Raw genomic sequence first — 12,624 nt, 5'->3', positions numbered from 1 at the left:
TGATTGAGGACCCCGAGGAGGCTTGGTTTATGTGGATTATATATATATATCAATATTTACTGTATTAGGAATTAAAACAGAAATTTTAAAATATTTGACTCTGCAGACCTCCAGACCACATTTTGAGAATCACTGGCTTAGGGTGTTTTCTGTGAAGCTACACCACACATGAATAAACTTTGATTAAAAAATAGTTCCTCATCCTATAAAACCTAACCCAAAGGCCTAAACTTTTAAAATGAGACAGGCTCCTGTCTTGTTTGTGGAACATTTGAAAAAATATGAAAATATTTAAAAAATCTTTTTCATTTTTTGCAAATTGAAAAAAAATCAGTATTTAGCAGTTTAACAAGTTTTTAAGATGTAAATTATTTAAGAAATGCACCAGATCAAGAAATAAACATCCTAAGTATACAAAAGCTTATCTCAATACTAGGATAGTAATAAAAATGGCCAATAGTGCTATTATATTTCAGATTTAGAAAACTAGACTTTCACATTACAAGATGTGTAATTCATTAAGAGGTGTGCAAAACCTTCCGTGCACGAGACTTGCAATTTTGGGTGGTCTGTGCCAGGTTGAAACATGCTTTAGGCAGGAGATGGCAAGGATGTCTTATGACACACGTGGAGATAAGGGGAATGAAGATGCACGTTAAGTAGAAAGCACTAGCTGTGCCCTACCAGCCCTTAAGACATCCCTCCCTCCAGCTTTTATTCCTGCCAAAACTTGGAACCGCCAAATGCAGTTAATTCAGCTGAGCTGGGCAACTATGAGCATTCTGTCTACCCCTGGTGTTGGCTAATTGCTCGATTCGCCCCTTTCTGTATCTAGAACATTACTTGCTTTGCTAGCGTTGATGTCATTTTCATCACATTTGTGTAACCGCCCACCGTAAAACCAAAGTCTGGATGCCTTACAACCTAACAATATAAACCACTCAGCTAAAAATAAAAGCAAAAGTCAGAAGAACGTGAAGACTTGACACTGTGACCACGCATCCACGATGCAACCCATCACATTCTCCCACTATGACCTCACCCTATCCCAGCACTCCTTGGAAGGTTGAAAGGATGGGGGCGTCTGATTTCCAGGAGGGGGATGTTCCATAGGGCAGGGGCTGCAACAGAAAAGGCATGCTTCCGAGGACCAACAATTCCTAAAATTCACTTATCAGCTAATTTTCAACTGAGTAAGCTGTACTTCTCAATTTTAAGCACAAAATGCAATTTTACAAGCCAATAAAAGTCTCAGCTTTTATAGATGTCTTTTGCTAGTGATAAAACCAGGAATATAAACTTAACACCAGAAAAAGGGGCAGTTTATAGCTTAGTGAGAGAAAATATGAAACAAGATTGTAACCCTGTTGAGCGAACGATTGTTCTGCAATCAAGTTTTCCACTGAACTGCACTAGAGCTTCAAGGCTCTTCTGGTTTTTGAAGGTTGGAGATGTATTCCATGCATTTCTTTTGCCGTTCAGGGAAGTTAAACTTTTTGCACTAGCACTAAATAGTAATACTAGCCTTGGTCCTTAGCTCTTTTCCAACTCTAATCAAAACAGGGATCTATTTTTAAATTGAAAAAGCAAAGAATGTCAAAATAGAGTACAGAAAATTTTGAGGGAAAACCAAGTCTCCCAGTATCCTTGGAGTAGGTAGATATGGCATAATACCCAGAAACTGTGGCTTGCTGAACCACACTATTGTTTCAAGAGTGTTTTGGTACCAACTAGAAAGAGGCCTTCACCATTAATAATTATCTACTACCTGCAGACAACCCCATGCGCTATTACAACCGAAGCATGTTGAATTCATCTCAACATTTGTAAGTTATACTGCTACCTCCAGTGGTCAGCCGGAATACAAATCTAAAACTTGCTTCTCTATGTGTATTTGAGTGTTGCACACTTAAGAGATGCACACCTGGCAGGCTGTCTATAAAGACTTAAGGGGAAACCCAGAACTGCATCGCTGATGTCCCAAAAAGCATCCAATTCACCCAATGAACTGAATATATAATATTTTATTGAACATTCAAACTTCATTAAGACATGTGCAATATGGCAATTTAACGGGTTTAAACCCTAACTAAGACAATAGTAATGATTGCTTGCAGGGTTTAGCAACAGGGTCCAGATCACACTTAACACTAATTAAATACTTTATTCAATAAATACATACCAAACAAAAATGCATCTTTATGTTCTTATAAAAGTTTAGTCATTTTGAAAGGCCTTTCCAATTTAGTCTAATATAGAATTGTAACATACAATAAAGGTAGGTATGCTAGTTTAACATAATTGGCTGATTTTATACAGCACTTATACCTTTTAGTCCATAAGTAAATTATTAAATGATAAAGAACATCTAGCACTACCACTTCTACAGAACTTGGAAATAAATTTCTAATAAAGAAAAAATGTACAGACCCCATGACTTTCCGCCCGACCCCAACAGTCTAAACCCTAAAGAGGAGAAAGCCGAAGGCTCTCCCCGACAAAAGCTCACGACAAAACGTCGCTTTGCTTATCAAAAATCTGTATTTCTGATCCGTAATGAGCATTGAGACAAGATTCAATGTATCCCCCAAGAAAGAAGCACAATGCACGTTGTGGATCGCCTGGTCAGCAACAGCGAGCACTGCATCCCAAAAACATCTCATCCCAGGGATTAAATGAGGTCAGCCACATTCATTGGCATTTCCTCCACTGTAGTATTGTAGAAAGTCTCAATATCCCGAAGGATCCGCTTGTCCTCCTCAGTGACAAAGTTTATAGCCACGCCTTTCCTGCCAAAACGACCGCCTCGGCCAATCCTGCAAGCAAAGCCAAAACACTGAACGTTAGTCAAGTCTTTTTTTGAAACGGCAGCCTGTTTTGGGGTGGGGGAGCCAGAAACTAGCATTAGCACCCATTGCCAGTTTAACATTACTGCTATCTCGTATGTATTTTTTGTGCCAAGCATTTTAAAAGTAGCATAGCAAACGATGAGTAACACCTTGACTGTAGAAAGGCTGCCGGTTTTGGTGTAGGGTGGGCAAGGCAAGATAGCCAGCTCAGGTCGACTCAGCCTTCTGTCCTCCTGAGGTCGGTAAAATGAGTACCCAGCTCGCTGGGGAAGGTGCCTGGGGAAGGCCATGGCAAACCACCCCGCTCTATAGTCTGCCAAGAAAACGTCGTGAAAGCGGCATCCCCCCGGAGGGTCAAACATGACTCGGTGCTTGCACAGGGGACCTTTCACCTTTCACCAGGCAAGATACTACATTCAGCATGACTTCCAAGTAGATTTATCCATCCTGCTCCCTCCCCCCGTTCTGGAGAACTTTGGCAAAAGTTCTCCCACGCCATTTTTTTCTGAACACGGACAGAGCTTGATGTCAGCCTCCAAATTACCAAGTTTGTTTTAATCATAAAGACTATCATTCCAATCGTAGTTCTTAAATGCCAAGAGTTGATGTTTTATTTTCAAAGACACAAGCTTATTCATCAGTGGGAAAACTTATCACCATGTCTGTTGAACAAAACAACTTTTTACAAATTACTGTACTGGGCACACAGTAGATCTACAGGTTGACAAACCCACAATGTCTGCTTCTACCTGGCCAAACCATTAAGAGCTTTTAAGACAAACAGAGCTCACAACAGTCATTACAAAAGAAAAGTATATAAATACCAACTCGCTCTTTATGCAAACAGTGTGCCGCTTACGAATCCACGTCCTAAATTACGCCGTCGTTTCTGAGCACCATCTCGTCATCAACTGGGCTAGCGACTCCTGTATTTTTTTGTATCAAGTAATAAGGTACAATTTACTTCATTTACGGACAAAGCCACTAAGATAGACAACAGCTTAGGGAGATAAATTGAAAGTTCTACTAGAAGACACCAGAGAAAGAATCCCACTGGAAGAGGAACCAAAGAGAGCAGTAAAGGCATTGGCACAAGGAAATGTCCAATAAAGCAGTATTAAACTAACAACACCTTTATGAAAAGCACAAACTTCTGAAAATGTTTTCCTAATCACAATATAGACAATGCAACTTCTTTAAAACATGTTTGCAAGCTTCAAGCATCTGCCAAAGAACATTAGTTAGCAGTCCTTGATATCTTGATCGTTTACTGGATCTTTGATCGTTATCAGCTAAGTTTTCCCACTGTTTTGTTTCATCGGCTAATCAAGAAGCTCTGCCCCTCCCATCCTTACCACACTATGCGCTCGCGCAGACACAATTATATAATGCGAGAAAGTGAGGGAAGGTTGAAGATGTGCAGGTTCTGAAGGGACTTCAGAAGTGAAACTCAAAAATTTAACTAACCTGTGAATATAGTTTTCACGATTGGTTGGCAGATCATAATTAATAACCAGCGATACTTGCTGCACATCAATGCCACGAGCCTGTAAACAAAGGCAAAGCATTGAACAACATACTTCCAAGTCTGGAGGTCAAGGCATCTCAGTTTTGTTGACCTTGATATAGCAAGATACTACAGTTATGCAAGTCCACAGCATAGTGTGACTAGTGAAACTCACCAGCAAATCAGTAGTAATCAGGACACGGCTTGATCCTGACCTAAACTCTCTCATGATAACATCTCGCTCCTTCTGGTCCATGTCACCATGCTGCATAGATTTTTGTAACACAAAGGATGTTAATATTAACCGGCCTTCTTTCTTTGCTTAAACTTTTGCTAGTCAATTAAAAAATGCAGGTGTTTCAAGTAGGTTGGCATGTTGTACTGTATTATGCTGTGGACTAGACAACAGATCATCAAACAGGTAGGATGGTCAGTAGACGCAAGCATAATCCAGGATTTTATTTCTGCAAGTAGCAGAAGTGTTCAAAGAAAGAGGACCAATCCCTAAAACAAATTAAGGATCTACTGGGGAAACAGCAACATGACTTCTGCTGCGTAACAGTTAACTTCATGAAGTATGTTTGGAGTAGACTGAAGTACCTTCTCAGCCTTCCAATTCCACCCTTCAACTATATAGCTCAAGGAAGTGGAATAAGGAGCACTTCCCAGTATTTTGCGCTTAAACAGGATCATGCAACTATTTTCAGATCAATTCTTACCAGAGCAGAAACAGTGAAGTCTCTTGCATGCATTTTCTCGGTAAGCCAATCTACTTTCCTTCTTGTATTGAGGAAAATAACAGCCTGGGTGATAGTCAAGGTTTCATATAAATCACACAGGGTATCCAGCTTCCATTCCTGTGAAATCAAGGAAGCAATTGTAAGCACATACAAGGAGTGTGCAAAATAAAACTCTAAGCACTCTATAGTGTTGCACCAAGTCTTCAGACTAGGACACCGGACATTAAGAAAGAGGTCCACCCAAGTCATGCTGATTCAGTGCATTTCTTCTTCTTCCTGTGTGTACCGTGCTAGCATTACCGCAAAAGCCAAGGAAATACCCCAACTTGTGCAGTTTTAGCACAGTGCTTGTACAAGAAGTAGCTTCAAACTAGTTGTTCTTCCTTACCTCTCTCTCCACATTAATGTAGAATTGTTTGATGCCCTCAAGGGTCAATTCTTCTTTTTTTACTAGAATACGAATAGGGTCTCTCATGAACTTTTTGGTCACTTCTAATACATCCATTGGCATAGTTGCAGACAGCAATACAACCTGGCACAGGAAAATTAATGGATTAGGCTGCTTAAATATAAGACATTAATGTATGAAACCAAGCGTCTTTGTCTGCTGTGGAATCAAAACAGACAAAGATAGTATAGAGACAATTTTGTTTTATGCAGGGGGAACGACAATACAGCACTTCCCAGCTATATTGTAACTTTACCTGCATTGTTACAGCAGCCAATTTTATGCCTGCATCAAGTTTGATCTTACCTGAATGTTTGTGCTTAACTTCTGAAAAATTTCATAGATCTGATCCTTAAACCCCCGGCTTAACATTTCATCTGCTTCATCTAAGACAAACATTTTGATCCATTTAGGTGCTACAAAGAAAAAAAAATCAGAGTCTGATTAAGCATTCTTATAAATAGTACTTTGCATTATTACTTGATATTTTATCTATACTTGTCTGCTTCAATATATCCCAGAGATTTTAAATTAGCATTCAATTACTTACACAGATAGCGTCTATTTAACATATCAAATACACGTCCTGGAGTTCCCACCACAATGTGGGGAGCCTCTGCTTGGAGCTTCTGCATCTCATTGCGAACATTTGTACCACCAATGCAAGCATGGCAAGTTGCGCCCATATAATCTCCAAGTGCCAAAATAACTTTTTGGATCTGAAATAACATAAATCTCAATTAGAATGTTATTATTGGGTGTCTGTACTGTGTTTCCATTGGCCATAGTTTCCCAATGGGTGCATAGCATACAAAGTAACAGACATGTCTCATATTTGATGAGCAACTGTTATTTGAAAACCTTTTTGTACCCACAAATACCATGTTTGTAGAAAATTAATCACAACTAAAACTGCATGAAAAGGGAATCTTGCCTCTGTAAAGTACATCTAGCCAAGCACCATAGGTTGGCTATGGCACCATGTCAAAAGCAGTAACAGGTGTTTCTCATCAGACAGGCAGAATCAATGTACTCTTTCAGAATTACCAGTAAGTCAGCAGATAAAACTGAACCTTTATTAGATGCTAAAACACTAGCAGAGGTGTGCAAAATATTTAAGCCTGAAACATTTCAAGCTCAAAACAGGCCCCTCTAAATGTCACCAGAAATTTTCTCAACTCAAAACAGCTTGTTTTATGCCCCAGAGCACTTCCAAAATGGTGGGGACTTTAACACCTTCAGTGAGTTCAGGATAGCTGTTCTGAACCTGGAATATTGCATGCAAACTTGGAATGTTCCGCACACCTAACTCTAAAATTACAGGTCTATGTTGATATATTTTATTTATTTAGTCACCGCCCATCTCACTCAAAGAACGACTCTGGGCAGTTTATAATAAAATAATAAATACTAATTAAAATACAATAAAACAGTATTTTTAAATAAGCAATATATTCCAAGGCATAGGTATTAGATAAGTCCTTGATATGTACAGTTTAATTGATCAGCCACTTCTAACCAAAGAAGTTGTATTACTGCTCAAAAATAACCTTGGGCTTGTTGCTTTGCCCTCAAGTAACTATTACCAAACAGTACAAGGTGACTAGATGTCTAACTGCATCTAAACTGTATGCCCAGATGCATCAGGAGTGTTTTTCTAAGATGCATTTGGCTATCCTCCTCATGAACATTTGTTATATTTTGCCCTCCCCCAAAAAACATTAGCGCAGCGTTGCTGTAAAATTGGCCTTTACTTTTATCATAATCATCGTTATGTACACCAGAATACAAAAATTAAAGTGTAGCTCTACAAAAATGCAGTTCAAAATACAAGAGATTGAAACACAGTACAAAATGCACACACACAGAGAAAAACAAGCTGATTACATGCAAGCAGCAGCTTTCATGTTGCACAAAAGCATGCATTCTGAGAGAACCTTTCCTTCACAGAGCATTTGTTTGTATTTGTATTGTTTTAGTAATTTCCACATAGGCTCCTGCATAGCTATTACTGCACTTCATTCCTGTATCTGTCACAGTCATATCTGACCTCCCTCTGTATGTGACGAAAGGTAATGGGACAGAAGCCGCTTTCCATATTTATTGCCCCCAAGGCAACAAGAGGTCATTACAAACTTGCAAGAAATACTGTCTCTTCAGCTGTGACACCTGAAACCCATGCAACATGTAAGCAGCTTTTTAACTACACTACCAATACCTGTTGAGCCAGTTCTCTGGTAGGGGCCAATACTAGTGCTTGGGTCTCCTTGAGATCAATCTCCAACTGCTGCAGGATTGAAATAGCAAATGTAGCTGTCTTGCCAGTACCTGACTGAGCTTGAGCAATCACATCATACCCTAAAAAAAGGACAGATATTTACCGCTCTCACACAACACATTAAGGATGCCATTTGACTGCAGAGCTCCTTTTCAAGTGATCAGCGTTACAAATGTTCTCCATTTCAGGTCAGTCCCGAAAGATGGTATACCATCATCTCACTTCGCCAGGAGATATATGCTCTATTTCCACCCCAAGGCTGAGAATTTAATGTCAAAATTTTCTTGCATCTGTTGTTAATAAATTCTTCACTATCCGCTTACCTTTGATACATGGAATAATAGCACGTTGCTGGATAGCTGATGGCTTCTCAAAACCATAAGCATAAATTCCCCTGAGAAGGGACTCTTTCAAATTCATATCATCAAAATTGTCAACGATCTCATTCCAATTGCTCTGCAAGAAGAAAAGTAGGTAGGTTTTAATACAGTTCGTCTTTCCCTGTGTGCTTGTAAAGAACTATCACTAAAATACTAACCTCAATGACACCATCAGGATCCATTCCCTCCGGGCCATGGTCTCTATCAAGTAAGAGAAACACACGTTAACCAGACTGAAGAGTTCCTGAATTCCTACAATGTAACGTATCTGAAGGCTCTCAAACACGCAGTGATCATTCCAAAGACTGTATCTTGTCAACAATGAGTGTACAGTACTGCTTTACCATTCTGCTACCGAGACACTCAGCAGCTATACAACCTTGAAAATACCATTAAAAAACCCTGAAAATAAGTAGTCCCATACCAAAAACGTTTATCACATTTCTCACCAGTGTACTTGCAGTGCAGGTACATTAGCAATGCATAAAGAGACGTCTTAAAATCTATTTGTAAGGTTTATATTATCTCCTCTAAAGGCTTTAGCATGCATTTAATTTATGGACTACCTCTCCAGGGCCTCTCATAGAGTATCGTCCCTATGTTATCCTCATAACTCCAGGCTATCTGTAGGGTAGGCCAGGATGGAAGATAGCAGTGAGTTCAGTGGGAATTTCTTCTGGGCCTCCCCACTGCAATTCAACTCTCTCGTCCATTGTTTCCCAACCAGGGCAATTTTAAGATGTGTCAACTTCAACTCCCAGAATTCCCCACCCAGCTTCCACACATCTTGAAGTTGCCAAGGTTGGGAAACACTGCTCTAATCACTGTATCCCACTGGCACTCAAGCATTCCTTACTACTAAAAGGGTGGTGCTATGAAAACTAGCCTTCATTTAAATATTTAAGCCTCAACCACATTGCAGTGTGCAGTTGGGAAGTCATCACTCAACCTTCTCTGATTTCAGGGGAAAAAAAACCCAACCTCCATCAAGTATTCTGCACTGATCTCAAATGCCAGCAGTAATACCCTGGGGAAGTCAAAGTTCTAAATACAACAGGACCCCAGAGTGACTATAACTACAAAGCATGTCGCTCTGCTTCTGCCATAATGCCTGGTCTTGATCTATATACCGAGTGTGGCTAAATTTTGTTTTGTTCCCAGAAAACTTTAAAGTGTTAAAACTATTTCCATCGCTTTTAAAATCTAGCCCTATAAAAAAAAACCCCACAACACTTTCTCCAATTTTACTGCATTGTTTTCTTCTTTCCCTCACAAAGACATGCTATTGCTTAGAGTTTCTCTTTCCTGAAAGTGCACCTACAACCCCAGTGAACCATCAGGTCTATTTATTCCTTACGAAGGACTGCTAGGCATCTCATACTTGCCCTTCATTCTATGAATGTATCTTGAGTTCAGATACAAGGAAGATTTTTGCGAAAAGGACCTATCATCACCACTGACAAGAGAATGGCAATCCATTGACAGCTGTGTAATGTACACCATAGGGTTAGCCCCATCAGTTAGGAAGCCAGCAGATGCCTGCATGCAACACGTTTATTATCCTTGGTTAAATTGGTAGAGAGGGCATAGCCTGTTAGGGAGATCCAATCAATTTAGGATTCCACGTGCAAGGAGTTGGTTTGGTTGCCAAGTTAACTCTGCACATGGAACCCTAAACTGACTGGATTTAAGTTAAAGACGCCGGGTTTACTCCCGTCTGTGTGTCTGAAGAGTTCGTGGAAAGATCAGGGATACGAGGCAACCCAGCGTGGGAGAACAGAATGCAGAAAAACCCAATAAACTCGTCGGGTTATTGACGGGGGGGGGGGGCCCGGCAAAGTTGTTCTTCAGTTTATGCAGGAAACTGGGCAAGCGAGGAGAACGTGTCCGGGGAAGGTACCATCGCGGCGTTCCGGGCCTCCTCTTCTTCTCCCCACCCCGCCCAAGGTCCGCCGAACTCTCGCGAGAGCTCCACCCCCGAACTGGCTTGCGCAAGCCGAAGACACGCCGGTGACGGACGAGGCTGCCGGCGAACGAACGGCCTACCAGCCGCGCCCCTCCCTGTTCTCTTCCCTTCTTCCTCCCCCCCCCGTGGGTGAAAATGGACTCTTCCGAGGCGCCCGTCCGCCGAGGGGCTTTGCGCTCGCCGTTCGGGCGAATCCATGTGGCCGCTCGAAAGGAGGGCAACAGGCGGCTCCACTGCCCGCTTAAGGCCAACGGTCGGATTCCCCGTCGCCACCCGCATTTCCCACCACACCGCCTGAGGCACCGGTGAGGGAGGAGACCCCTGCTCATCCCAAGGGCAGAAGAAGGAAGCGGGCAACCGCGATCTCGCCGCGAGAAGGGGACGCTCCCCGTGGCGGCCTTGAAGGGAGTGCGGCGGCGGCCGCCTCCTCCAGGCATCCCCCTTGTTGTTCTCATCACATCACAGCCCGACCAACCCCCGCCCTCAACCAGCTTCCCCTAGGCCTCAAAACGCTCCCGCCAGTTTCTCCTCGCCCGCGCCAGAGTACCTGCCGTAATCCGCGGATCCGCCTGACATGTTCCAATCGCTGCCGCTCTCCTCAACTGAAAAGGCAGTGTCTCCGCGGCGCCCGCCTTATATATCCCTCCCCCTGGCCGGATCTACTTTTACTCCCCTTCCTCCTCCCCCCACTCGTCCTCCTTGCGGAAGAGTATAAGCATTAATCGCAGGGGATCCCATGCAGCCCCCCCCCACACCCTCCCCCAGTCAAGCGGCGCATCCCAGATCCAGGAGGGGGCCGGGGAGGAAAGAAGAATGGGTGATTCCAGGCGGACCGCAAGGGCCGCCTCTGGCCGGAAAGGAACGGGGCCTCGTGGGTGGACTACTTTACGCGCCGAGACGCGGAAGGATATTGCAGCAGTAGGGAGGTGACGGGCTGCGTCCTGCTTCCCCCCACCTCTGAACCCCCCCCACCCCGCCTTGTAAACGGGGCTTCCTAGTCCGCCCCTGCCTCGGCGAGGAAGGCGGGGTGGGGGGGGAGAGGGATCGGAAAATGGCGGCGGCTCTTACTGCCTGAGGGGGATTCTGGGCGGGAGGGTCGCGGAGGCGGTAGTGGTGGGGAAAACAGGGGCTTTGGGGCTGAAAAGTGAGGCGGAGGCCCCCAGGGGAGGACAGCGGGCGGGCCGGGGGTGGGGGAATCAGTGGGGCTGCGTTCTCGGGACCCGCTGAGCCCCCAAGCAGTGAACTTCCGGTTTGGTGGTCAGTGGGGGGTCTTTCTCCCCAAGGGAGGCGCCCTTCGTTGGAGGGGTTGGTTTGAGAGACGGGGACGAGGGGCTTCATCCTGCGGGGCAGAATTGGAAGAAGGAGAGGGGCAACGTGGAGGGGATGGGAATGGGGCTGTCCTCCCCCGTCCCTTTCCAGATGTTTGGGGCTACGACGTTAAAGAAGGGGCCGTCCGGACCAGCACGTGTTACGGGTGGGGGGGGTCGCAGCTCTTCCTTATACTTCCCATCACCGCCTCCCCCCAAACTTAGGGGTGCTGGCAGTCCAAGGCATGTGGAGGGCAGGAGGTTGGGAGAGAAATTTAGGACTGTGGCCTCAGGAGATCTTGTTTGCCTCTTCCTCCAGGTGCGAACTCGGCCGGCCAAGCCCTGTCCCTGCCTGCAGGGCAAATCGCCTGTTTCTGAATGGAAAGCGACTGGTGTGCAGGGAACACTTGGGAATAATGAGATATGTTGATTATTTGGCTGGAAGAGGATGCCACTAGAGGTTGGGTGACTGAGAAATGGTTGACTGAGAAACGAGGAAGGTGGAGAAAAATGGGGACCAACGGGTGACTTGGGAGAAAGGAGGAAGAAGAGGTGAGAAGCAGGCAGACGGGTGGAGAGGACTGGGGGAAATGGGTGCACTGTAAAGGAAAGGGATCTAAGGCAAAGGGAACATGAATTAGCAAAGACTGGTGATTGCTTCTAATTACGAATAACTTTAAAAAAAATGAATTAGAGTAGATTCTCTATTGTGCCTGCTTCATGCCTGGGCAGTGAAAACTGGAAAGGAGGAAGTTAGTTTATAGGTAAGAACTGTGCCTAGGTACAGTAGTGGGGTGCCTGGCTGGAATGCAGAAATTCCAGGGTGGGGAAGGCCTGCCTGTATCAGCTAGAGTTTCTGGGTTTGGGATCAGGCCAGGTGATTAGACATAAGTTTTGTATGCTTGCTTCTAGAATAATATGAATAAAGCCTTTTTTCCTGCCATCTCTTTAAAAGTGCACATCATTTAAGTTGCAGTAATAACATTTAATATTTGTGCTGTATCGTGTATTTTGACTGTTCACTTGAACATGTTCCACATTCTTGTTATAAGCAGGTAGAGAGATGAGAGTGTTTTGTTGAAGGCTACCTGATGAATTCAGAGCAGAGGTGATACTTGAGTTAGCAGCTTCATTGTTCTTTTAACTATC

The 12,624-nt window shown here is 43.7% G+C and overlaps 1 protein-coding gene and 3 non-coding genes across 6 annotated transcripts; all 4 read right to left on the bottom strand.

The window, feature by feature from the left end:
• Positions 1 to 2,009: 2,009 nt before the first annotated feature.
• EIF4A2 (eukaryotic translation initiation factor 4A2) lies at positions 2,010 to 10,823 on the bottom strand. Of its 3 annotated transcripts, none has more exons than XR_010068165.1 (12): positions 10,716 to 10,823; positions 8,361 to 8,403; positions 8,146 to 8,278; positions 7,763 to 7,902; positions 6,095 to 6,263; positions 5,851 to 5,960; positions 5,485 to 5,628; positions 5,076 to 5,213; positions 4,532 to 4,621; positions 4,317 to 4,396; positions 3,678 to 3,775; positions 2,678 to 2,816 (listed from the first exon to the last, which is right to left on the bottom strand). XR_010068165.1 is itself a non-coding variant. In XM_063306391.1 (11 exons), exons 1-11 carry the CDS (start codon positions 10,742 to 10,744, stop codon positions 2,672 to 2,674), a joined length of 1,221 nt encoding a protein of 406 aa, XP_063162461.1. In that variant the 5' UTR covers positions 10,745 to 10,822; the 3' UTR covers positions 2,010 to 2,671. The 3 variants fall into 3 exon arrangements, 1 of the variants encoding a protein (XP_063162461.1); XR_010068164.1 differs by having other exon boundaries at positions 2,680 to 2,816; positions 3,674 to 3,775; XM_063306391.1 differs by lacking the exon at positions 3,678 to 3,775 and having other exon boundaries at positions 2,010 to 2,816; positions 10,716 to 10,822.
• Positions 5,282 to 5,458, bottom strand: LOC134500561 (small nucleolar RNA SNORA81). Its single transcript, XR_010068246.1, has one exon. It is a non-coding gene; the product is annotated as a small nucleolar RNA SNORA81 (small nucleolar RNA).
• LOC134500599 (small nucleolar RNA SNORA63) lies at positions 5,677 to 5,806 on the bottom strand. Its single transcript, XR_010068272.1, has one exon. It is a non-coding gene; the product is annotated as a small nucleolar RNA SNORA63 (small nucleolar RNA).
• Positions 7,977 to 8,046, bottom strand: LOC134500563 (small nucleolar RNA SNORD2). The gene has a single exon (XR_010068248.1). It is a non-coding gene; the product is annotated as a small nucleolar RNA SNORD2 (small nucleolar RNA).
• Positions 10,824 to 12,624: the final 1,801 nt, after the last annotated feature.

Source organism: Candoia aspera, chromosome 6 (genome assembly GCF_035149785.1).
Source record: "Candoia aspera isolate rCanAsp1 chromosome 6, rCanAsp1.hap2, whole genome shotgun sequence".
In the NCBI taxonomy this organism is placed as follows: Eukaryota; Metazoa; Chordata; class Lepidosauria; order Squamata; family Boidae; genus Candoia; species Candoia aspera.
Note: the sequence above shows the minus strand (reverse complement) of the source record. Positions and strands in the feature narration are given on the sequence as shown.